The sequence below is a fragment of the Plectropomus leopardus genome, chromosome 19, assembly GCF_008729295.1.
Source record: "Plectropomus leopardus isolate mb chromosome 19, YSFRI_Pleo_2.0, whole genome shotgun sequence".
Classification (NCBI taxonomy): domain Eukaryota; kingdom Metazoa; phylum Chordata; class Actinopteri; order Perciformes; family Serranidae; genus Plectropomus; species Plectropomus leopardus.
In genome coordinates this window covers 8,877,886-8,904,121 of record NC_056481.1, presented here as the reverse complement: position 1 = coordinate 8,904,121, position 26,236 = coordinate 8,877,886, and the positions used below count along the sequence as shown (strand labels likewise).

The window sequence follows — 26,236 nt, the reverse complement described above, 5'->3', positions numbered from 1 at the left end:
TTTATACCTCCAACTAATTGGTTGCATCTCAGCCATGTTTTTGGATTTTTTTTGTGCTTTTTTACAGCCAATATCACAGATAGCAAAAGTATCCTTCTAATGTGGTGATCTGCAGGGCTAAATTTGTCTGAACTACTTGAGATATTATATATATATATATATATATATATATATATATATATATATATATATATATATATATACATACATATAAAACATATTTTTTGTTATTTACTTTTTATTAAGTTTTCCTGAAAAAAACACAGAAACCAAAGTGAAACTTAAGGGTCACTACTTACAGTAGTATCTCAAACAGTATAAAATACTGCTATTTTTATGTTTACTAAGTATTGCTTTAAAGTTAGAAATTCCAGTATTGTGAGGTACTTCACATTAAAATACAGACTTTGAAATGCAGTTAAAAAAAGGTTTAAATCCTAAGATATATAAAAATCCTTCCCCTATTAACCCACTTTTTGGCAGTTTGACCTACAAATCACTATATCAGTGTTAACTGGGTTAATGTTGCCATGTAGACATGCCATTTGAGTCAGTGCCAGTCAGTTATCTAACCAGTCCCTCAGTGTCTCATCAGCGAATACCGCCACAAAGCCTCAGCAGCAACACGTCTAATCTGGTCAAAGACAGGTCATCTGTGATTATCTACATGTGCATGTGCATGTTGTTGTTGTTGACGCTGTACTGTGTGTTGTTCATCTGCCCTCTTGTGGTGATGTGCAGTAAATCCGGCAGTACGGACGCAGCCTATACTCTTCAGAACCTGGCCCTCCTTACGCCAGAACTTGCCATACCACCTGTACTGGAGAAGTAAGTGTTTGTGTGAGATATCTGTCATGAACCATGTCGATGGACAGTTAATTAATATATAGTGCAACATGAAAAAAGAGTTTAAGACCACTGTTATTATTCTTGGTCTTATTTTGAGTCAGTGGATATTCATGCTCTGGGATTACGTTTCCCAAAATATTTTTTGGCAATATTAACAGGAAGTATAATGTCACCATAGAGTCAGCTGGTTATGGGATATAACTGAGCCTGTATTTGTATACAGTGTATGCACTGATATACAGACAGCTACTGCTACGTTACTTTGATACTGAGGAAAACTTAAAACCGTGATTTTCAAGGAAGTTCTGGAGTTCTGATTTTGATTTAAACAAAATGTAATGTTTTTCTGACGTAAGAGTCTAACACCTTTCTAATGTCATACTGATGTCTGGTTCCAGCTGGGGTCCCTCTGTGGCCCCTACATTTTGTTATTTACATTCTCGCATCTTGTGTATAACAGGACTTATGCAGCAATGGAGACCCTAACGGAGCCGCACACCCTCACCGCCACTCTCAGCTGCATGATCGGCATGGCACGCAGCCTGGTGTCCCCAAACAACCATTACCCAGAGGGCCGTGCGCACGTGATTCCACTGCTCATGGGCTCTCTGCCGGGGGTGGACCCCAACGACTTTAGCAAGTGCATGGTGCGTAATGGATGTGTTGATCAGTAATGAAGAAGGATTATAAGACAAGAAGACAATAGAGCTCTTGCTGATTAAATTCCCTTCTCGTGTACTCTGGTCTATCCTATTAATAATTCCTGAAAGTGGAATGAATATCTCAGTTTGAAGAACTCGCAATTACTGAGGCTCAGTCTTCAGTTTCTGCTTGGATTGTGAAATGGATTGGTTTTCTTTTTCTTGGTGTGCTCATTGTCTCCAGACTACATTAATCCATCACCACACCAGAATGAATTGATACATTTGAAAAAAGTTGTTCCACCGACATCTGGTGGGTTATTTAACTTGGGCCTTGATGGTGTCATATGATGTAAATGTAATGATCTGTTTCCCACTGTGCTGCTCTGTCCAGATAACGTTCCAGTTCATTGCTACCTTCACCACTCTGGTGCCTTTAGTGGATTGTTCATCTGCTCCTTCTCAACACAGCGAACTCACAGAGGTACACACACAACACACAATAACTGTATAGTCACGACAGACGTTAAATAAACACAATTTCAGTTTGACATTTTGAGTGAGTTTACTCATAAGATTGGTGCCACTTTCATATTAACTCTAAAATATGCACCAATGGTAGAGGAAGTACTTAGCTCCTTTACTTAAGTAAAGCACTATTGCCACCATTTAAATTTAAGTATGACAAGTATAATAATATCTCCTGTGACTGTTACACTATTTATATTTGTTGTATTTGTTGGTTGAGATGGAGCTAATTTTTAACTCTGGGGCTGCAACTGATGTTTATTTTCATTAAAAATTAATTTGCTGAATTGTTTCTCCATTAATCGATTTATTGTTTGGTTTGTAAAAATTGTGAAAATAGCATACATTGTAAAAAATAGCGGACATAACTACTGTAACGTCACCCATTGCTTTGTGGACTCACACACTGTTGTAATGCCTCAGAGACAGCCTGATTCATATTTTTCATAAAAACTTAAAGAGTGGTATCAGTCTAATTAAACTGTCAGAAAGAGTACAAACGAGTATATTTTCGAAATTGTTGAACTAACTTTTTTTTTTAATTATCGGAACTACAAACAGCTCTTATACAAAGTCATATTAAACAAATCCACTAACAAGCCATTTCCATTTCTCCCTCTCAGATTGAAAAGGATGTGTGTTTTGCTACAGCTGAGTTTGAAGACTTCGTTCTCCAGTTTCTGGACAGGTAAGACACAAATTAACAAGTCAAACTGTCACCAAGCAAAGCCTCCTTTTCGACATCTTGAGTAAGAGCGTATCTCTTTCTGTTTGAAATGCAGTCTGCATCGCAGGCTCGGTTGGCCACGTTTAACAGCTTTTTTGTTTTTTGTTTTTTTTTCACCATAACGCTGTTGACATTTTGTAGCTGACAAATGTATAAATGTGTGCTTCTGTATGTGTGTGTATCTGCAGGTGTTTTGCTCTGATAGACAGCAGCACCCTGGAACAGACTAGAGACGAGATGGAGACGGATACCCAGACTCAGCTGGAGAGCCTGGTGGAACTGGGCCTGTCCTCCACTGTTAGCACCATCCTAACACAATGCTCCATAGAAATATACAAGGTAGTACACACACAAACACACACACACACACACTCTCTTCTCTCTTTTAAATTCATTAATTCACTTATCACAAACTCTGTACTTTGACGTAATGAAAAACTTCTAATATAGATCACTAAACTTTAAAGGCCCTGGAAACTAATTTTCTCATTCAGCATATTATTAACTATATTAATATTAAAATTTCTGCCACAGTTAGAACAGTTTTGGTTATTTTATTTATTTAAGGGAATTAGCGAGGCTCAGTTGGAAGAGGAGGATGTCACTGACACTGTGCACCAATAAGGATTCAGCAACATTTAAATTAAAATGTGATGACAGTTGTGAGATTATTTGCTTATGTTGCCAACCAAATCTGGTCAAACTGCACAACACAGTCCTGATAAAGTAGTGTAGCTGAGTTTTAAAGTGTTAAAGTCCCAGTAAAATGGAAATTAAAGCGTCTTTAGCTTCTGTACTGTAACATATCCCAGTGAAATTTTTGAACTTGCACATTTACAAGAGGGTTTGAATCAAATACTCTGCATTGGATGGGACTGATCAAAGGTGGCTGGGTTTAGAGTTTAGCACAATTCGAATGGCTCCACAAACACAGAGCTCTTCCTATTGCTCTCTGTATTGCTCTTTTAGCTACTTTAGTTTTCAAAAGTGGTGTAGAGTGACTTTTATGACCTGTGTGACTAGCTAGTTTCGTTTAATTGAATGAACTTTTGTAAATATCCCTGAGTGCAGGATGAGTCATCATACATTTGAAACCTTTTCACAGAGACAGAAAAGATGGGGATTATGATGTAAAAATACTTTGATACAGATTTTTTTTTTTTTTTTTTTTTTTTTACATATTTGGCATACTACAATTTAATTTAAACTAGGAAAATGTATTTTTCATTTCACAGGGTTTTTAAAATTCAGAATAAATAATACCTTGAGTCGTTTTTCAAACCATAATTTTGACATTAATATTTTAATACTATAGAGAAGTGTTCAGGGGCTTTAGAAGTACCAATCTATTAATAATACAAATTTAAGCAAAAGGATAACCATTACATTATACTAAATTCATTTAGCTGCATGGCGCATTTGTCCAACACAGTTCACATTAAGTCCATCCAGTTTCAATAAAAAACCCACAACCAAGAATCAAACACAAGATGGAAACCTGGTATCACTCTTAACTTGAGCGCCAAATACTTTTACACACTCATTAAAACCAGAAAACAAATAAATCTAAACTATCACTGTTAAAGTGATAAGTTAAACTCTTGTGTTATGTACTCATGTGAATGATTCAAATTTAAACATATTAATTAGTGCACATGCATCATATGATCTTGCCAAATTTTGTCTCTGTGTTAGGTGGCGCTGCAGAAGGTGTATAACTTTGCCACCTCCAACATCTTTGAGACGTGTGTGTCAGGCAGGATGGTGGCTGACATGTGCAGAGCTGCAGCAAAGGTGTGTGTTCATCAGATTTGTATCTTTATCTCTGTATCTCTCCCCCATTTACATGTCTTACTGTCACTGCATCCTCATTTCCTGTGTGTTATTTTCTTAATTTTCTGTGTTTATTGTTTCATCGTGGAGAAAATTTAGAAGATTTATTTTTAGCATGCTTGTGGTTCTGCTCAGGCATCTAAATGCGTGTGTGCATGCATGTGTCTGTTTGCAGTGTCATCCTGCTGAGTCTCTCCGTCTGTTCGTCCCTCACTGCTGCAGCGTCATTTTCCACATTACTGACAGTCAGTACCACACTCTGTGTGTGTGTGTGTGTGTGTGTGTGTGTGTGTGTGTGTGTGTGTGTAGAGTAGATTCAATTGTGGTGTATAGCAGGAAGATTGTACAAAGCCTTTTTAATCTAATGAGTTCATTCACACATTCATTAACTGCTAAACAAAACCTGCAGTTTGCAATTTTGCCTTTGTCAGGTTTTTAACACTTTGTCAAATCTCAGAACAATTAACAGATCTTTTTAGACACAGTGTGAATTCATTAGAATACTCGAGATCTGATAAAAAGGGAAATTGTTTGTTAATAAATGATAATCATTTTTAAACTCATTATACAATTCTCCACCTGGATAATGAAGTCTTTGGCAGTTGGTTGATAAAGTGATGGATAAATGGAACAAATGTTACATTTTAAGAGCATTTACATGTGAGTTAACAATACAGTGCTGCAGGGATTAAGATTTTCCGTAGGTCGACATGGAAGTTAGTGTCATCCTGGTATCTTGGTCATAAAGTCAATTTGATATTTCTATTGAATTACTGCAGAAAAAAAGTTCTGTGGCAAACAAACGTATATGACTTTTTACTCTGAAAGATCATTTTCACAAATGAACACCAATTTCATGATTTTTAAAGCCTAAATGAAATTTCCAGAACTGATATCTAACATTATGCTATAAAACATGCTGCACTGCGGTTGCATGTCTTAACATCACCTCCACAACAAGGCTTTAAAGCTGTTTTTGGCAAAATGTCATTCTGTAGTCTTATTTAGCCTCCTGTTAGCAAAACACCTGGTTTAGGACACATAAAGACTTCATATTTCCAGGTGGAGGATTTACTGACGCATTTTATTTCCTAGCACAAAAAAAGTATCTTCGGCTTGTGTTAACCACAGACATTATTTGAGGCTACCAACCAAAAACCCATTCAAAAAACCAGTTGACCTCGAGACAAGGAAACTGGGAGTGCTGAATTGCTAACTCATTTCTGGGTTTTTGGCACTTTTTCCATTACAAGGTGACTCAGCCAGCACAAAATTTAATTTATGTAGCTTTATATTGTATTTCTCAAGAGTCATTTATTTTATTTTAAAAATAAATTATAAAAAAAATATTTTAATTAAAACAGCCAAACTGGTGGAATTATCCATGATTGATCACAACACTATAAGAGCAATCATGCCAGAGTTTTTTTTATATTGTGCTGACTCATGCTATCAACTCAATATCAATGACGTTACCTCGGATCAGCTGTGTTTGGAGCTGAATGCTGATTTCTGAAAGCTCATATGCTCACAGTAAGGATGCTAACATGGTGATGTTGAAGTTAGCATGCTAACATTGGCAAGTAAGTGCTAAAGACAAGTACAACTGGGGCTGACGGGAATGTTATTTCGCAGGTTTTGATCATGAATTGGTGGCTCTATATGAAAAGTCAAGAAATCACCAAAGTTATTACAATTCATTCTGAGGGGAACATGAATGTCTGTGACAAATTTCACTGAAATCCATCCAGTAGTTGTTGAGATATTTCAGTCTGGACCAAAGTGGTCACTGAACGAAAGCCGCCCACAGAGCCAAATAGCAAGCGTGACTAAAACCTGAAATGATCCCGAAATTCAGCAAAAGGAGCTCAGTCTGTCAGGGGAGCAATACAGTACATTATTCATCTTATTTATGTGTGTGTGTGTGTGTGTGTGTGTGTGTGTGTGTGTGTGTGTGTGTGTGTGTGTGTGTGTGTGTGTGTGTGTGTGTGTGTGTGTAGACGAGGAGCTGCAGAGTGAAGACGAGCTGGATAAGGAGCTGTTGTGGAATCTCCAGCTGCTCTCTGAGGTGAGACGAGGATCTATCACCTCCCAAGGGCTTCAGCACTCAAAAAAATATGTATCCTGATCATTTATTTTATCCAGTGTGCATCTAAAAATGTTATTTAATGTAAAAATGATTGAAAAGCCTTTCAGTGGGATCGACACATCTACTTGATGCCATTACAGATCAATTTGTTTTAAGAATATTTTGGAGTCAGGTGTCATTACCTCACTAGTGCTGAAGTGATTTGTCTATTCTCCTTTGATTCAAGTGTTTCTAAAGAACTTCAGTGAAATGAAACACTTAAAATGAGTGGAGCAAAGAGACGTTTTGACTTCTTTTGAAAAATAAGAATATGATTGTAACATTGCATGAGAAAAAAATGATGAATAATGACATTTCTTGCAGTGTGCGCCCTGCTCGGCCATAAATATCAAAGAGCTTTGTCGTTAACCAGAACATATTGATACCCTTTCTGTTTTGTTTTATTACCCCTGGGAGCTTAATGCGAGTGGGAGCAAGCCAGATGCTGTGATTTACAGGGGAACCTCAATATTTAAGACACAACTCCCAACTGAAATGCCTGTGTTTGTGTGTGTGTGTGCTCCTGTGTGTGTTGTTTTTAGGTAACCCGTGTGGATGGTGCACAGCTGTTAAAATACCAGGGGGACCTGGAGCGGATCCTGTGCGTGTGTGTGCGTCTGCGCTGTAAACGTGCGTACACACTCGCCTGCAGCCTCCTGGAGCACACACTCCGGTCAATGTCCCTCATCTATCCCACCGAGTACCGCAGCACCTCTGGAGGCTTTGATACTGACCTCCCTATCCGGGTAAACACACACACGTAAACGCCTGCCACATTTTACGGCACACAGGAAGATTACTTTAAGAGGCACAACAATGACCACCATTATTTAATCTTACTAAATTTTAATGTAGTCCCTCGACTCTAACCGCAGAGATTCAACTGTGGCTCATTTGCTTACATCCTCCAGTGCAAATTGGCTCTTATCGCAGCTATTACAGTATCAAGTCCAGGACAGGAAACAATGAGTTTTTTTGGAAACACAAAATGCCACAAATAGCCTGTAACCTTTAAAACTGCTCTTCTCGCGGTTTAATTAAATGGGACGTTACAGGTTCGGTAATTGCAAGGCAATTTCTATTTCCAGGATGAGAATCGGAGAGCATTTATTAAATTGAAATTAAATGGCTGCACCGCTGCAGAGTTATAATAGTTTTGTTGTTTTCATTCGTTTTTCTATTTTTGTTTAGTCTGTAATTTTCGGGTAAGTTTTGCTTGTTTCAGGTTACTTTTTATCTTTTAAAAATGTTTATTTATAGTGTAGGTTTTATTAGTTTTAGTATTTTTTAAATTTTTGTTAAATTATAATATGCTTTTTGTCAGGGGCAAGATTTAAAAAGTTCAGAATAGGTATTACAGCACAAACACAGTGTAAAGTTTTGCAGCTACTGGAAACGCACATGCTCAACCTAGAATATATTAACAACTTCAAAGCTTCTCTGACTCTATGATTCAAAAGTAAAAAAAGAACGCATATTATCAAAAAATGGATATCTTACAGATTACAACAACAATTTTCTAATGTACAGAAATACACTGAAATATAATAAACGCAAAATAAGATTATTTTAGTCTGTGCTTTCAGATGCTTTCAAAGGCATAAACAAAGGAAGAACTGCAGCAAATGGTTATAGAGACCATTCAGCAGAAATGTGGCTGCATACTGAAACTAAAAATATCTGACTTCCTGTGCTGGGTCAAAGTGCATGTCAAAGCAAAGGAAAAATAAAAGGCCCATCAGGGGGCAGCCAGGAAAATGACACCCCCCATTCTTTATCCAGCCTGCTAAACTCAGTGGAAAGGATCATGATGAATGCTAAAACATCGAGTAAAAATTGTAGAAAAAAGTCACTGCAAAGTCAGTCTGTAATGTCAGTTATACTGTTTGCTAACATTAGCTAACTCTAGCCACTGTTAGCCACTGGTCACACAGTACCAGATGAGGCCATAGCAGCAAAACCCCAGAGTTTAATTAATGGTGACAAGGTGCATTTTTCTATTCATGAGTTGAACGTTTTATTTTTTTATGGAACATAGTGCTAAATTCATCTTTTTGAAACGTGCATGATCTCGCTTTAGGGCTGCTAAATGCGAGTTCAAAGATGATTCCTCTCATGTCTGTTTTTGCTGTTTTTTGGCAGCAGGAGACAAAAACGAGCCACTTGCCCTGCAGTATTTCCGAGAAGAGCTTTTTCAATGATATTTTGTCATGTTTTTGTACATGAGTGCAGGGGAAGTGGGTTTCTGTTTTGATGCCAAGGTGGTGGTAATTACAGCTACGTTTTTCTGCTGCTTTCAAACACTGACCTCTTTTCATCTGCAGGTCACGGTCACTGATGCTGGTTTGTTTTGTTGTTGATTTTTCATTTTGGGGTATGAGTTGGGTTCATCTGCTCACATGTCATCTGATAGTAGATCACTTTGATGCAGAATTTGTTTTCTTTTGCCCATTGCTTAGTTTGCTTTACATGTGTTTCAAATACCGGTAGATGACACAAATATGTGGTTTTGAGGCGGACTGGTTGTGCTGGTTTGCTTGCCAGCTGTTTCAGTGGAAACTCTCTTTTTCTTTACAACTTTCTGAGGAAACCTTTTTCTCTCTGCATCTCCAGGACTGGGGCAGAGCTGGAGATGTGGCAGATTTGGGTGTGTGTTGGCACGTGCCTGATCAGGAGGAGGGGAACTTTGTTTTCCAGCTGTTGTCCCGCCTCCTGAGTCCCGAGCTGCAGCGAATCAAGGGCCACGTCTCTGGAGATCAGCCAATGAGCAGGTGTGCTGTCGTTCTTCCTCGGTTTTCCATTTTTAGACGTAATCAGACACAAACAAAACAAAGAAACCTTTCATCGCTTTTAATTGAGATTCGTCTGTGTCCAAGAACTGAAACCTGAAGAACATCTGTTTTTGATATCTGTCTTCACGCTCTTGATGAAGCCTAATCAAAAGCACAGAGTGATGAAAAGTTGAATTTAGCTGCTGTGTTGACATGCCAAATAAAACCACAGCTAATACACTGCTGTGAAAGCACTGTAACGTGTGGTGTGATTCACAGGGAGGAGCTGTTGCAGAGTCTTGCTATTGTGCAGCACTGCCTGCTTGGAGCTGGAAGCATGCTGCCCCCTCTGAATGGACCACACGTATCTGACCTGTGAGTCCTGCAACTAACACACAAATACAAAAACACACGATTTCCTGCAGGCTCGTCACGTTTCCCCCTTTACATTTTGTTTCTCCTCAGTGTGCCCTCTATGGTAAATCTTGGGGAGATGGAGCTGCACATCGGTGTCGACTATGGTAAGGAAACACAAGCAGCACAACACACATGCACAAGCAGTCGCTCTCTGAACAGTTTCAGCGGGTGATAAGGCCGCTCATCCTGCATTCTGTGCCCATACGGGACGCCTGTGTGTCTCCTCCCCTCCAGATGATTCACGGGAGAACTACAGAGAGTCCATCTGCCAAACCATGAGACTTCTTCTACGTGAGTGAAGACTCTAACGCCTACACTCCAGCTCTAAACTCCTCACTTTGTTCAGAGTGATGCACAATTAATCTATATCTAATCTACATCCACTTTTATCCAGATCACATCTTGGAGCACTCGGAGGATGACACAAAGTCACTCTTCGTCATCATTAAGGTGATTTTTCTGTTATTCGAGTGTGAAATGTTATTGTTCAATCCTGTGGTGGGCCCGTAAAGGTCTCACGGCGCCCTTCTTCTGTCTGTCTGCCTACAGATCATCAGTGACCTCATGTTTTTCCGAGGCACTCACAAAAAGGAGTTTGACTCACGTTGGAAAAGCTTCACTCTCGTCAAGAAGTCCATGGAAAACAGGGTGAGTCGGAAAAGGGCAACAAGGCCGCTGATTGTTGTCAGTTTCAATGAGTAAGGGTGATTTAAGTGTGTCGCCTCGCCCTCTTTGCAGCTTCACGGGAAAAAACAGCACATTAGGGCACTGCTCATCGACCGGGTTCTGCTCCAGCATGAGGTTAGTTTAACAACACGCACACTTCATGTAGAGTCAAAGATGTCACCACATCCATGTGGAATAAAATATCTTTTTCAGTCAGTTTTTTGTATGCATTAGCGCAACCGACAGCCATGGTCACAGGCATTATATTTTTTAGTTGTCCATCCCATTGTTGTGAGCACGATTTCTCAAGCATGCCATGAGAAAATGCTTTAACATTTTGGCACAAATGTCTACTTGATCTCAGAAATAAACTAATTCAATTTTTGTTGTCATAAGGCAAATTTCAAGGTCAAGTTCATTCTCGTTAATGCGATTTCTCAAGAACACCTTGAGGTTTTGGTTGTTTTTTTTTTTAATTTTTTTTTATTTGGCACAAATGTCCACCTGGATTCAGAGTAAACTTATTGGGATTTCCCTCAATTTCGTCACAAACGTCCACTTGGACTCTTGGAAGAATGAACTGATTAGAATTTTGTAATTTACACTGTGCACTCACAAAAACACGATTTTGGCCATAACTCAAGAGTTAATACGCTAATTATGACCAAATATTTTTAAAAATTTCTAATTGAATAAAATGATGTAAGGTGATGACATTTTGTATGCAAAAGGTCAAAGGTCAATTTCATTGGGACATCATAATGTTCTGCAAAAAGACTTTTTCTGGCCATTAATCAACATCACAACTCAGGAAAGGAAAACATTTTATCAGATAATGACACTCTGACCTGATGATGTGTCAATCACATTTTCTCAGACATCAATTGAAACAAAGTGCAACTTGACTGGTGCAAACATGCAACAGCAAGGCAGTACTTCTAGTTAAATAATATTTGATGTATTTCTGTGTGAGTAGATGAGGAAGCTGGTGGTGGAGGGCAGTGAATATAAAGTTGTTCACCAGGAGCTGCTATGTGATCTGCTGCTGCTGTCTACCAGCACTTACAGCCAGGTAAAATTAACAAGAAAAATTCAATTTGCTCATGATATTTACATAAATATCTCTGGTGAAATAGTAATTAATTCAGGATGTATGCATGTACATCGGTGTGTTTGTTTGTGGCTTTGCAGGTACGTAGCCGGGCCCAGCATGTGCTGACAACCGCACTGGGAACCTTCAGCTTCTCCTACAGAGATTTGATTCCCCGAATCACACAACTGCTGTCACCACAACACACCACTGGCACACAACAGCAGTTTAAGGTAACACACACACACACACACACACACACACACACACACACACACACACACACAATGACAAACTCATCATCTCTCTGAAATTACTCACAGTGGTCACTGTCCATGGTGCTGAAACTGTCTGATACCTGTGTATCAACATTGATTTTGAAGTTTTACTGCTTGTTTTTAAGGCAGGTAGGCCTTGCCCCACCCTGCACTGTTGCCTTTTTTCTCCTTGCACTCCTGATCTTAGCCTGAAATCTGCTGACTAGTTTTTGTTGACTATCCCAGGAGCTAAACTGGAGATAGAGGGTGATAGCACAGGGCAGCGGTTCTCAAACTTTCTTCAATAATGTACCCCAAGTACCCCATCAGTGTCTGATTTATCAAACAATAACCTTGTAACGTCCTGAAAAATTTGGACATTACATGCAGTTGTCCCAAATCCTACCCTGTTTGTCCCAATGATTTACTGTTATAGCAACAGATGATGTAAACAAGCTAAAACGAGAGCAGTCTGTATGCTATGAGACTCAATTTGATTCAAGATTTATAGGCAGAATGCTGAGGAGAACTGACTTGGTGACACCATATTATTGAAAAATGCTGCACTGAGTGCAATCAGTATTTTGGACCACTACCAAAATGACATGATTAATTAATAAAATAACAGAGGTATGCTGCTGTCACCTGAATATAGAAGACTCTAAATTCAAATGAAAGGGACTCTTTCATTAAATTATCAATTTGTCTGCATTAATTAGTAGATCAATCTTTTTTCTCACCCTCTGAATCCGTGAAAATATTCTGATCAAATCAGTTATGTAGGCTGTAATTACTATTAATAACAATTTACACACTGTTACAAAGTCATGTTTCTTTTTCCTATGACAGACTGCTGACTTAGTGAACAAAAATAATACATTTTCTAGCTACTAAGCTACTAAAATGCTACATTTCAAAAGCTTAAGAATCTTTCATTAAAGTAATGACAAAACAATTATTTGTACAACAACAGAACATAAGTGTCCTCTATTAATACTTTACTAATGACTTATTTCCACAAATTTGCTTTAAATTAATTTAATTATTAATTTCCATCCATTTAATTTTGCCTTTCCAAAGAATATATCTGTGCTTGTAAAATTCATATTTATCATGTGTATTTTATATGATTTTGCAAGTAAGTTCTTGTTTTATCTGTGAAGGACTTAATGAACTAATATTTTTGAAATGGGCAATATAAATGGAAGTTCTTATCAGGGCAATAGACGATGCAAAACATGAGGCACAAGGCAAAAAGTCAGCATAGGAGCATAGAGCAGCATTGTTCCTGTATTTCAGGAAGAATGAAGTTTAAGTCTGGTTTCTAAATGCCTCAATGAAAATCTGACGTGCATATTATTGGAGCTTCAGAGATACTCAAGATGTGTCCTTGAAATTCAGACAAAAGGCCATATTTCTCTGACGCAGACTGATAATTTGTGATGAAGATGTTTAAAAAGCCATACACGATATAATCTGTTGTGTGTCTTTACTTTGTGTGTGTTTCAGGGCGCTCTGTACTGTCTGCTGTCTCTGCACAGCGGTCTTTGTCAGGCCAGTGCGAGGGACTGGGACTGTGTTGGGGATGTGTGGCCCGCTCTGGTTCGCTGTGGCCTGTCGCCCTCCATGACCCTGGAGAAACCGTCTATCGGTGGACTGCTCGACGACGTCTCTGACCGGATCCTTCGCCAGCACGACACCATAGGGATCTATTTTACTGTGAGCAACACTACCATTAAAAGCCAATACAACACTATCCTCATCTGATTTCTTTAAAAATCGCTCCCTTTTGTTCACTTCCAATTCTAGGTGTCTGAATCTTGTGCAGAGATAGCCAATAATATCGCACAGTCTAAAAATCCTGCGCCATGTTTCGAGGCACCGTCAGTAGAGGAGCTGAAAGAGGGGCTTCAACGTCAGCGAATCAGAAACGTGGTTGCTGCAAGGTAGCAATATAATCAATTTTAAAAATGAAAAGTGTTAAAGCACCATTTTATCATGTATTATATTATTCTTACTATCATTGTCATTAGTACTGTCGTAGTCAAAGGAGAAATATTACTGCCCAACACTTTTTTTTTTCTTTTGCACAGGAAATATGAGAAGCTCGTCAATGATCTCTTGGATTGCCTTGAAGACAGTAACCTGTAGGTTTTCTCTCCACCTATATGGTAGATGTATATGCACTTGCTGTGTAAATGTCTATATTTTAAAGACAGTATCAGCATTATGTAACACAGACTCGTTTTGTGAAAAGATAACACATTACAATAAAGAATTACTTGTTTTTTTGTAATTACCAACAGGACTTGTTTGCATATGTGTCTGCTTTTGTTTCAGGCCCTGGAAGTTTGAGCACATGGCCACAGACTTGTTGTGTCTCCTGCTGAGAGATGATCACCCACTGCCCCCCGACGCCGTCCTCTTCTTCACACAGAGCCTCATACATGACTCCATCAGCATACGCAAGGTGTGTGTGTACTGTATAACTGTCTGAGTTTGAGTTGATAAAAGATGAACAGCTTATGGTCATGTATGGTTATAACGATTAAGATGTGGTGACTAAAAAGGCTGTTTGGGGAGGATTAACTACATGTGATATGCCAATCATCAATGCAGAAATATTTAAATTCTGTCCAGACATTAAGATTATGCAGTTATTTAGATATGAAGTTAAATGCCTTAAACACAGATGTACTGTCACAATTTCTTACTGCATACTAACTGTATATATTATCATACTGAATAAGTTATTATAAGAGTTATCATAAGAGTATGTTAGAGATACTCAGTTTACTGCCATGTTAGTTTATTCACACTGGAGAGTTTATTTGTAGTTTAATGTATAAAAAATGTGCCAGATAGCATCAGTTAAAAAAATCAAAACAAGAGCATCACATTAGAGCTAGTTTAAAAATAAAAATAAAAATTTAAAAAAGTACCAAGACAAAGATCCCTCAGACCCATCAACAGAGGTCTAGGCTAAGTCCTGAATATCCTCAATTTCTAGAAACTGGCTTCTGGACTCCTGTTAGTTTGCAAAAGTGGCCCTCAGGCAACAAAAGTTGACTATTCCTGCATAAGTACTATGTTCTTATGTTTATAATGGTCTTTTGGGGCAGACTGCACACAAGAAGTCATCATACTTTGCCATTTTCAACAACAGGAAATGACTATTGGGAGTCCAAAAACAGTGACTTTAGATTGTCATTTCCAATTAAAGTTCAAAAAAGAGAGGACAATGTCTTTCTAAAGGTTTAAGACCTATTTTTCATTTTCCAAGATCTTTCTTGAGGTGTCATCACCACCTGGATTTTATTTTTAAAAAAATTCCATCTGTGCACAGAGCCTCCATTTCCTTTGTGCACTGCATTGTGGGACAATTGTGTGTTGACAGCACACTCACTAAACAAGTGATTTTAGTATGCATTCTGGCTTTCTGAGTAACTACATTCTCAAAATCTGCTTTTAATAAGTGGATCATTATGTTTTGGGACACAGAGTTTTAGGTTGAAGTTTTATTTGTTTCGTATACAGTAATAAATAGCCCCAAAGAGGCCTGTGTAAAGAGTGTGAGTAAAAAATGTAAGTAGATAAAAAAAATAGCACAGTACAATTAAAAGTAGCTGCAATATGTTAAAAAAGCAGCAGTGCCATAGTATAACTGATACTAACCATTGCATATTCTTTCCCACTATTGTTAGTCGGACAAATGCCAGTACAGACAGCACGTTTAGTACCATCTGGTTTTGAGTGGCTCGTATCTCATTATATCCAATCGAATTGTATCGTATTGTATCGTAAATGTTTATTGCATAAACTGTCTCTCTCTCTCTCAGGTGGCAATCTCAGCAATGGCCGGCATCCTGAAACAGCTAAAACGGCCGAGAAAGAAAGTGGCTGTGAAGCCATCAGATATCAGTGAGCATAAGCACACATACACATATCAATCATATACAGTATACAACTATTACAATCAGTAAATGTGTTTGCCAGGTCATGTCTCAATCCTGTCACTGATGCAGTATCACTTGTAAACCAAAACCATGTCTTGACCAACACCAGAGTGTATCTAGAGAAGGCGGGAAGACAAAGTAAAGACCAAGACCACACCAATCTACGGTGCATGACTCGCAATAAAATCTGGAACATGCAAACCATAGACATTCCCCAAATTTATCTGAGAGATCCACATTCTCATAAAACATCCACAGAAAACAAAACAAGATTCCTTGTCATTTATTTCTTTTGTTCGAGTGTACAATAAGAAATATCTTTAGAAAATAATCAAAATACAAAGGGTGGTGCAGGAATGAGTCCTATGACCCTGAAATGAGTTTGCACACACGCACTCCCAGTTCCCTTGTTTTGCAGTTAATAGTTGTTTTGAATGTGTTTTGGTTAGATGCTGGAAATAAGTTCAGTAAGAGATTTGCACGTTTTGTTCTATGACATACAATATGTCACCAAATACTCCACTTGTGAATTTTCAATCTTCTAGGTGCCTTAAAAAAGGTGGTTTGCTAAAAAGTGGCTGAATGAGACTACAGAACATCATCACGCAGCACATGGTTTTACAGCCTTGCTATTGTGGCGATGTTAAATTGTGCCATTGTTATTAATTCTGTCAATTTAATTTATGTGCAAAGAATCACAAAAGTTGCGTTCATTTGTGAAGATTATCTTGCTTCAACAACACATGTAAGTAACATGAACTATTGTTCGCCACAGAACTTATTTTCTGCAGTAATGCAATATTAAATGGGAATTTTCCATTAGCTTTTTGACAACGTAACAAGGGTGATGCTAACTAACTAAAAGCAATGCCTGCAGCACTCTATTGCAGATGTGAATTTTGTGCAGAAATTTTCCTTTGTTTTCCATGAGTAAACAAATAGAAACAAACAATAAGTCGCTAATTTAGGCAATCTAGTGTTCTTGTATTTGTGATCTTGACCAGTCTTGAAAATATCCCTGGAGCCCGCTTTGTCTGAGGCTGTGAAAAAAAACAAGCTAAAATTGGGTTGAGTCCAAAATGAGACCAAGACCTTCAAAAAATGATCCTAAGACGAAGACCAGTTTCTCTAAAACTGCAGTATCAGTTGCAATTTGTAGCTACTGATTTAAATAAATATTACATAATGATGTTCACATTAATTGTGTTGTCATTTCCCACTGAGCAAGAAATATAACCAGAATATAAATCTACATTTGCTTTCTATTAAAGGATAAATTGCTAGAAATTATAAAAAAAAAAAAAAAATCCTACTGATTGTCATCTCATCTAGAAAATGCTTATTTGTGTGTTTTATGACTTTTCGTGTGTTTGCATGTGTGTTCAGGTGGTATAGAGGATCCAGAGGGTGTGTGTGTGGGGGATCGCGAGGGGAATCGCTGGCTGCAGTATGACAGCAACAACCTGCCTCTGAGTGAGGAACAGTGGGATTCTCAGACGTTTGTGGAGAAAACACACTGGGGTTACTACTCCTGGCCGAGGTAAAGACAGAGACTGTTCAGGTGGTGGTTTTAGAAACAGGAATTAACTGCTTTGTTGGATGGAGCTAAATGGCTGATTGACTTAACTGTCTGGTTGATTTGATGCTTAGCTTTGCGGCTAACTGTATGTCTGACTAACTAGCTGCTGGATGACTGATCTGGATGGCTGGATGACTAGTAGGGTGTCGAACTGACTTCCTGTCACAGCCTGGCCTAGATAAGGCTCACTGAACGACTTACTGCCTGCCCTAGATAGAAGAATTGATATATAGGTGGAGCGCCGGCTGGCTTGCTGACTAACTGACTTTTTAATCATTCATTTATCCTCGCTGCTCATTTGAAGACAGTATGTGTCTATCCATATTCTGTTTGTTGTTATCTATAAATCACGGCGGCGTCTCTTTGTCTCCCGCTCCTTTCAGAGAAATGATGATCCACGCAGCTTCTGAAAAGCCAAAAGATGACCTGCCGTATGAGGAGATGAGTGAGGTGCTGCTCACACTGTGCTGCACACAAAATCTCCCTTTGACGCCTCAATATCGCTGTTATTACATTTGGTGTTTGTCTCTGTGTCACTCAGGGTGAGAAGATCATCTTTGAATATTTCTCAGACCCTGAGTTTATTGACCAGCTTATAGAGTTTCTCTCACTGGAGGATCGGAAAGGAAAAGACAACTTCAATCCGCGGCGCTTCTGTCTCTTCAAGGTGCAATTTAAACTATCAGCCTCAATCGATCGAGCACACCTTTTACAAAGAAGTGACACAGCATACCGCCACTAGCCAAGGCTGAATTGAACTGGAATTTGTGTCATCAACTGCTGTGATTCATTGTTCTCCGAAAGACAGCTGACAGTTTACTTGCGTCAAACGAATGACTGTAATCTGTCTTTCTTTGGTTAGAAAAAAAAATGGCTTGGTTCCTCCACACTGAGCAAACCTTCATGCTCACGTTTGATTGACAGGGGCTGTTCAGTAACTATGGAGACGTGTTCCTGCCGTTACTATGGCCTCACCTGGAGCAGCTTGCCAGCGACCCCCATGAGAGCTCCCAGCGCTGTGTGTGTGAGATTACTGCAGGACTAATCAGAGGCAGCAAACTCTGGAGTTTCAGCAAGGTGCTGAAGACACACACACACACACACACACACACACACACACACACACAGAGCAACAAATACACACACTGCATTACTTTTTGATAAGAAAAGTCAATATTAATAAAAACTTTCATTATTGTGTGTGTGTGTGTGTGTGTGTGTTCAGGTGGACAGGTTATGGCAGCTTTTGTGCCCTTTGATCAGGACGGCGTTGACCAACATCACAGTGGAAACCTACACAGACTGGGGCACCTGCATCGCTACTGCCTGTGTGAGTCGCTCACTTGCATACAAATACACCACACACAACACAGCTTTGTGCTTGGTAAAGAAAATTGGGAGTTTCTCTTGTTTTTCAAATAAAAAATGTGGGAATAAAACATCGGATTTTAAAAAATCAATAGAACAAACATTCGGCTGGAAATTGGATTTTGAAAACACAGTGTGGTAGAGTTTACATTATGATTTTTTTTTTTGTTCTTGTCACTAACATGTCTCCGTGTCGGCCTGGCTATCACTTTGCTCCAGACTGAAATATCTCAAAAGCTACTGCACTGATACAAATAAATGTGGTACAGATATTCAAAGTTCCCAGATGATTAATCCTAAAGATTTTGATGATCCCAGACTTTTCGTCTTGCCATGAGGCTGAGATTTCTAGTTTTGAGAAAAAATTAAAAAGTGAAATTTGATTCTCACATAGATTCTGAATTTGTGAGAAACTGGATGGTGCTGTTTTTGTGCCGCAATGGGTGTCTTTTCCGAACATTTTATGGTTGTTTCAAGTTAGCTAGCTTGGTAGGTATACCTCTAGTTTCAGTAAGTGGTAGTTACCATGGTTACAATATAAACTTTGAAAGCACATGCATACTGATGAGGTGTTGAAGAAGTCGTGTGACATGCAAAACCAGAGGGGCACTCCGAGAGCGCAAACCACCACAAAGACCAAATGTCCTTTCATACAATGGTAACGAAAGTGAAAAATATGTGTATTCGCCCCACTTGGATCCACTTCAAAATTTGATTATTTTTTTGCTGTGCCCATGCCAAATCCTTCCACTGAATTTCATGATAATCATGCCAGTTGCTTGTCCATAATCCTGCAGACAAAACAAAAAACCTAACCGAAAAACATTACCTTGGTAGCGAAATAAACCAATGACATTTAATTCAGAAATATTAGCATGCTATCATGCTAAATAAGATGGTAACAGCTCTCATCCTTGATACAAAAAACACCTACAGATTTTAACCATTTTCTCTGTTTGCATTGCAGGTAAAAATGTAGAAATGTGCATGCAGTAGCTCAGTGGGTGTATACACGTTGCCAACTTGAAACAGCACTTCCAAAAATAATCCCTTTTTTTTTGGCTGCTGTCCAACAGGAGGGTCGAGACCCCAGGAAACTCCACTGGCTGTTTGAGCTGCTGATGGAGAGCCCGCTGAGCGGAGAGGGCAGCTCGTTCAGGGACGCCAGGTATGTGTGTGTGTGTACATGAATAACTATATGCACGGAGTATGTGTGTATGTCATCTACAGTATTGTATATAGGCTTCTTATTTCAGGCCGCAGTAGTAACCTGAGCTGACGTATTCTGGGCTGACGTGCCGCAATAACACGACGACCCTCCTGTCCCTCCATCCCCCTCTCTGTTTATCTCTGTCAGTTTGCTGTATGTGCTTCAGGGAGGTCTGGCCCAGCAGCAGTGGAGAGTTTCTGAACTGCTGCACAGGCTGCTGGCTTACTTGGAGCCCAAACTCACCCAGGTGTATAAGAATGTCAGAGAGCGCATTGGAAGGTACCAAATTACTGATGTTATCTCTTCTGGGTTACATAATCGCGGTTAAATAGGTTAATCTAATTAGTTTGTGCGCACTGTTTGGCCTATTCAATCCTAAGCCTCTTTATTTATCTCCATGTCCGTCTCAACTGCTGCCATCATGTGACTCTTTCCTTGTCTTCCCTCTCTCCCCCCTCTCTCCCCCGCCTCTCTCTCCAGTGTCCTGACCTATATCTTCATGATCGACGTGGCCCTGCCCCACACTCGGCCCACCTCCTCCCCCCACGTGGCAGAGTTCGTCGCTCGGGTCCTGGAGCGGCTCAAGCCCCTCACGTCGGAGCTGGAGATCCACAACCACGTCCACGAGGAGAACACCCAGGAGACGGACAAGCGCACCCAGGCTGTCAAACTTCTCAAGACGGGTCAGAATGTGACTGCAAGCATGTAAACTGAGTCGTGGATGTACAGGGTGTAGACAGTGACTGTGGGAAAAATATCTATATCTGCATCTACATCTATCTATCTATCTGCTAACTGGCGCCAAATATTAACTGGAGTTTACCATCTTGTTGGCGCTCTGATTTCACACCACTTATACGGCATTAGAAAGTCACTGCAAGCGCAGCGTTCTTGTCTCCCTACTTTAAAACATGTGTCAAGACTTCTCCCAATAATATTGAGGTGGACTTTAATTGTTGGTGCTTACAGCTTTAAAGTATTACATTTAAAAAATTAAATAGCAACATCTCCATAAGACATGGCATCAGAAATCCCTGTTATTCTAAAAACGGCAGCAGAACTGTAAAATCAAAACTGTTTGCTACGATTGAGGAAACAATTTGCTGGAAATAAAAAAGTACCATAATACATTTAAATGTAACCATTTTCATAAAAAAATAGAGTATTAAATATTCCCCACCATATATTTATTCTTATCAGTGTTTAGACTAGAATTTTCAAAAAAAATAAGTTAGTGGAAAAAATAAAATATAAAAAGGGTGTCATAGTTATAGCATCTTACTAGATTTGATTGAGTTTGGGGATGTTTAAAGTAGTTTTCTACTTGAGTTTGAGGAGTCAATGTATTTCTTAAGGACAGAAAATAAGAAATTTGAGGTTTTTTTGGGGTTTTTTCAGTAGATATTTTATTTTACATTGAGATTTTCTATTTTATGTTTATGAGCACCTGCTCCAGTTTTTCTTAGTAACCAAAGACTAAATTTAGATCTTATTACTTGCCCTAAAATTTGTGCATTGCTGCTCTCTCAGTTTCTGTTTTTACTCTATTCTCCATTATCCAGATAAATATCTGGTTATGAAATTATCCAAATCATTAGACACTAAATCATGATAGATTGTGTTTTACTACCACAGCAATGCAGTAAGGTCACAGCTCCAAGTCTGTTGTTTTTATGATTTGGCAGCAACCCAAAATCTCCTCTGTGTGTGTGTTTGTGTGTGTTCTGTTTGCAGTGTTGAAATGGTTGATGGCGAGCGCAGGGCGCACTTTCACCACTCCTGTTCAGCAGCAACTGCAGCTCCTGCCTCTACTCTTCAAGGTAAGAACATGCACACATACACACACAGGTCCCAGCGCAGCATTATTACCCACTCAATCTTACTTGCCCATTAAACTCAATTTCTCTCTTCATTTACTCAAAATGGTGCGTAGCTCTGTGTCTTCCTACCTCTCTCCATCTCTCTCTCCCTGTTTCTCTCTCCCTGCAGATTGCCCCGGTGGAGATTGATGAGAGCTATGATGAGATGAAGCAGGATGCTCGCACGTGTCTCTCTCTCATGTCCCAGGGCCTGCTGTATCCTGAGCACATCCCTCTGGTTCTGGCAGCGCTGGAAGAGGTAATATGCACACACAGTCAAACGCACACACTGCCCCACCTGCCTGCTGCCAGTGTTCAGAGCCTAATGCTGCCCAAGGTGTTGTTAGACTAAAAACAACCTGTGCTATTTTAATTTGCTTACTTTGTGAAACAGTTACAGTATTTCTGCTGTGATTTGTTTGGTGTGTGAGTGGCACCCCTGTTAAGAAATCCTAAAATGCTCTCAATAACCGTTGTGTCTGCAGTTTCATTTTTAGATGGTAGACAGGAAAGCATTGCAACATTTTTTGGTTTCACCTTGACACCCAAACCTAAATTTTTTATCTTGTGGGAATACAATCTCATGTTTGCTCACAAATTATTTAAAGGGATATTTTGGGAAATACTTGCTTTCTTGCAGAAAGTAAGATGAGACAATAAATACCACTCTCATATCTGTGTGCTAAATATAGAGCTAGTGCCAGCGGATGGTTTGCTTAGCTTTGCATATAAACAGAAGCAAAGGCAAACAGCTAACCTGGTTTTGACGGTAAAATAAGCTTTTTTTTGCTTTTTTACCTAAAAGTCATGGAAATCTGTTTCACTAATCTGTGTGATGTGTTCAAGGAAGCTTGTAAATTTGAAAATCCAGCAACCATTTCTGTTTTTAGTTTCTGACTATGATAAATGGTGTGATTTTGAGTGGTTTTGGTCTTCCAAACCAGCAGGCATGTTTTCTTCAACAATTTAAAATCAATCAAATGACACCATTTATCCAAACAAAGCAGAAAAGATGTCAAAATGTTTTCTTTAACGATCACCTTTTTATTCTAAAACAAAAACAGGACACCGAAATATGTTAAATAAATGAGGAAAAAGTAATTGCCAAAATGTTTTATGTAAAAGTCACTTAGAAAAAAATTAAAGAAAACAAGAAAACAAATGCATTCTACAAACATCACAAAAAAATCACTAAAATGTCTTCTTAAAAACCCACAAAAAAGGCCAAAGCCTTTAAAGAGAGGCCCCTTGGATATTTTAAATTTAGGACTAAGCCTTTTTCGAATTCATTTTTTTAAATAATCTATATTTAATTTCTTTAAAAAAGGTATTATATAGTAATGAAAAAGAAACGATACGCAGTATCAATGGTCATTTCTGAGAATGTATGTTCTTGAAAATTTGCCTTTAAGTCATGGAAAAGCGATTGCAATTTATTGGTAAAAACTTGGGTTGACAATATTAGTATATTAGTTTTCTGATGCAATTAGCTCAAAGTACAACCTTACAGACCTGCTAGCCTTACTGGAGACACTTAACTCATTTTTACCACTGTTTCCAGTCTGTATGCCAGCATTTTAACACCATCATTGTTATTATGTTAGCTTTTTGACATGAGCATGACCGTTACTATGGGCTCTTAACTGGCTGTTTCCCCCTTTTTCCATCTTTATATCAGCACGTTTGTATCTTCTTTGATGGCATGTTAGCTTATTAACATTTAGCTTAAGATACAACCTCACAGAGCTGCTAGTGTGACTGTAAACTCTTGGCTAGCTGTTAGCCCCTGTTTCCAATCTTTTGCTAGCATGCTTACATTGTTATTGTTAGCATATTAGCATTCGGACAGTAGCATTTACCTCAAAGTAAAACTTCACAGAGTCGCTACCATAACTGTAGACGCTTGGCTAGCAGTTTCCCTTTGTTTACAGTCTCTGTGCGGCATTTTCGTGTGTTCATTGCTAGCATTTAGCCCAAAGCAGCACTAAGCACAACCTCACAAACCCGCTAGCACAGGTAGCATAGACTCTCGGCTAGCTGCTAGCCCCCCTTGTTTTCAATGTTTTTGCTAGTATGTTAGCATCGTTATTATGAGCATGTTAGCATTCGGACATTAGCATTTACCTCAAAATACAATCTCACAGACGCTGGGCTGTAGCTGTAGATTCTCGACAAGCCGTTTCCCCCGTTTCCAGTCTTTATGCCAGACTTTTGATTGTCATTGTAAGTATGTTAGCATTATGACATTAGCATTAACATTTAGCACAACGTACTGCCGAATTTTAATGTGACAGTGTTTACCTTGTCTGTATGAATGCCCCTCCTGTAACCTGGTAAATGGTGATTTTGTGAGAGCTCATGTCCACGACTTCCCATGTTGTAAAGAGTAGCTCTCCAGCTCAAGTTGAATGCAGCATAAAACCTCACAGAGCTGCTCGCATGTCTATCGACTTTTATGTGTTGTTTTGCTAGCTAGGGGTGTCTTTATATACCAGCAGGTCTATTTATCATAATCTCCATATTCAAAAATGTAATATTGATGTTATGTTAAAAATACAAATATGATAATGTTGTCTAAATAATCTAGCATCTCATAAATGATTACAGTTTTTTTTTTTGTTTGTTTGTTTTATGGATTTCAGTTTTCATTGGTTTATATGAGCACACAAAAACAAAACCCACAACCAAATGAACATGAAAACCTTTTAGGCTAGAAAAAATAAAAATAGACATGGAATAATTAGGTGAATTAAAGAATGTATTTTTTTATATAACGTATATATAAAAAATACGTCGACAGGCAGACAAAAAAGGTCAAGAAAACGTTCTGTAAACATGAATATTTGATCAATATTACCATTTTTAAAATTTAAAATCTATTTATTGTCTTCCTCCCGCAATGCCATTTGGTTGTCTCCTATCCATAAAGTGTAATTAATCTTTTTGTAGGCTTTTGTACATTTAGTGTTACAGACTTTGTCCAAAAGAAGAGACAAAATACACAAAATTAAATATGAATTTATCTGTTGGCATTATTTTTATTTCTTTCTTTATTTTATTTCTTTCTTTATTTATTTATTTATTTTATTTATTTCACCGTTTGTTGGTTTTCTATCCGTTCATCTGTACATTTCTGTTGAATGAATGCAAACTGTTAGTGCAACTTCAGTGGTGCACAGATGCATACAGCTGTATGGTAATAATTCGAGTTTTTTAAATTTTACAGATATTACAATAATATGGTGAACTCTTTCAGCAATGATAATCAGTATTGAAAACCTGATAGTGAATGGTAATAACAGAACTTTATAAACTGGTACAGAGGTGATTTAACTGATACAAAATGATTATCTTGTTCTCTTAAGATAATAACTTGTGCACACAATGTGTGTCCACAACATAATATTTTGTTTGCACAAGATAGATATCTAAAAGGAGTTAAGGTGCTCTGTGCAAACCCAAACCATCTCTGTCTCTCCCCCTCTAGATGGCGGGCAGCAGATCGTGGCATGCACGCTTCTCAGTACTGACCTACCTCCAAATCATGGTTTTCTACAACTTGTTTACCCTGCTCAGTGTGCCTGCAGAGGTGCTCCGCATCCGAAAGCTGTTGATGCAGCTGCTGCTTGATGAACAGCTTGAGGTAACGTGCACACACAAAGGCAGCAAACACTGCTTTAACACAGCCATCGCCCCTGTGTACGCTATAATTGTCACAGGATTATAAATGGCCACTTATTGTCCCCTAGTCTCCCCTCACTAAATCTTAATCCCTCTTTTCTATTCACGGTTATTGCTTAAAAATAACCCTCTACCTCTCTGCTCGGCTCTTAATTTATTTTCCCATGTTGGTGCCTTTCTCTTCTTCTGTGGTTACAGGGATGTTGATGGAGCACTAAGGGCGTATTGCGGTCCTTTGTTGGTAGCAGCACTGTAAAATCTGACAAATTGATTTTACTTATTAATTAAGATTATTAGTTATATTTACTTACAGTTTCAAGGTAATTCATATCCTAATTTGTTTTCTTAACTGTATACATAATTAAGTTTACTTAAAATTTAGTTATATTTACATAATTCTGTGAAGTTTTGGCATTGTGAAAATGTATATTCTTAAACTTTCTTAAATGTCAACTTAACACTTGATATAAAGTAAACATAAATCAAGATTTATTATCATATTTAATTTCCTTTTTCAAAGCAATCGGTTGCCAAGATCATTTTAAGTAAGATCAACTTGTCAGATTTTACAGTGTGGTTGTAATTAAAATGATCTAAAAATAACATCCTAAATCAATTTAATGCTCAAAATATGACTTGGCAAAACGTATTTGTTTTGACTGTTAATCTTGACCAA

The 26,236-nt window shown here is 38.5% G+C and overlaps 1 protein-coding gene across 1 annotated transcript in view; it reads left to right on the top strand.

The window, feature by feature from the left end:
- Positions 1 to 26,236, top strand: part of psme4b (proteasome activator subunit 4b) — a 46,290-nt gene that overhangs the window by 15,568 nt on the left and 4,486 nt on the right. The window contains exons 11-44 of the mRNA XM_042508344.1: positions 742 to 828; positions 1,310 to 1,496; positions 1,885 to 1,974; positions 2,642 to 2,706; positions 2,934 to 3,084; positions 4,441 to 4,539; positions 4,754 to 4,823; positions 6,579 to 6,646; positions 7,249 to 7,452; positions 9,320 to 9,477; positions 9,757 to 9,852; positions 9,943 to 9,998; positions 10,129 to 10,185; positions 10,289 to 10,344; positions 10,444 to 10,542; positions 10,633 to 10,695; positions 11,537 to 11,632; positions 11,752 to 11,883; positions 13,417 to 13,626; positions 13,717 to 13,853; positions 14,001 to 14,054; positions 14,248 to 14,377; positions 15,747 to 15,828; positions 17,250 to 17,403; positions 17,826 to 17,892; positions 17,984 to 18,109; positions 18,367 to 18,519; positions 18,668 to 18,772; positions 19,887 to 19,978; positions 20,168 to 20,299; positions 20,501 to 20,703; positions 21,755 to 21,840; positions 22,010 to 22,138; positions 25,367 to 25,522. Coding sequence (XP_042364278.1) covers positions 742 to 828; positions 1,310 to 1,496; positions 1,885 to 1,974; positions 2,642 to 2,706; positions 2,934 to 3,084; positions 4,441 to 4,539; positions 4,754 to 4,823; positions 6,579 to 6,646; positions 7,249 to 7,452; positions 9,320 to 9,477; positions 9,757 to 9,852; positions 9,943 to 9,998; positions 10,129 to 10,185; positions 10,289 to 10,344; positions 10,444 to 10,542; positions 10,633 to 10,695; positions 11,537 to 11,632; positions 11,752 to 11,883; positions 13,417 to 13,626; positions 13,717 to 13,853; positions 14,001 to 14,054; positions 14,248 to 14,377; positions 15,747 to 15,828; positions 17,250 to 17,403; positions 17,826 to 17,892; positions 17,984 to 18,109; positions 18,367 to 18,519; positions 18,668 to 18,772; positions 19,887 to 19,978; positions 20,168 to 20,299; positions 20,501 to 20,703; positions 21,755 to 21,840; positions 22,010 to 22,138; positions 25,367 to 25,522 — 3,850 coding nt within the window. The remainder of the gene's footprint in view (positions 1 to 741; positions 829 to 1,309; positions 1,497 to 1,884; positions 1,975 to 2,641; positions 2,707 to 2,933; positions 3,085 to 4,440; positions 4,540 to 4,753; positions 4,824 to 6,578; positions 6,647 to 7,248; positions 7,453 to 9,319; positions 9,478 to 9,756; positions 9,853 to 9,942; positions 9,999 to 10,128; positions 10,186 to 10,288; positions 10,345 to 10,443; positions 10,543 to 10,632; positions 10,696 to 11,536; positions 11,633 to 11,751; positions 11,884 to 13,416; positions 13,627 to 13,716; positions 13,854 to 14,000; positions 14,055 to 14,247; positions 14,378 to 15,746; positions 15,829 to 17,249; positions 17,404 to 17,825; positions 17,893 to 17,983; positions 18,110 to 18,366; positions 18,520 to 18,667; positions 18,773 to 19,886; positions 19,979 to 20,167; positions 20,300 to 20,500; positions 20,704 to 21,754; positions 21,841 to 22,009; positions 22,139 to 25,366; positions 25,523 to 26,236) is intronic.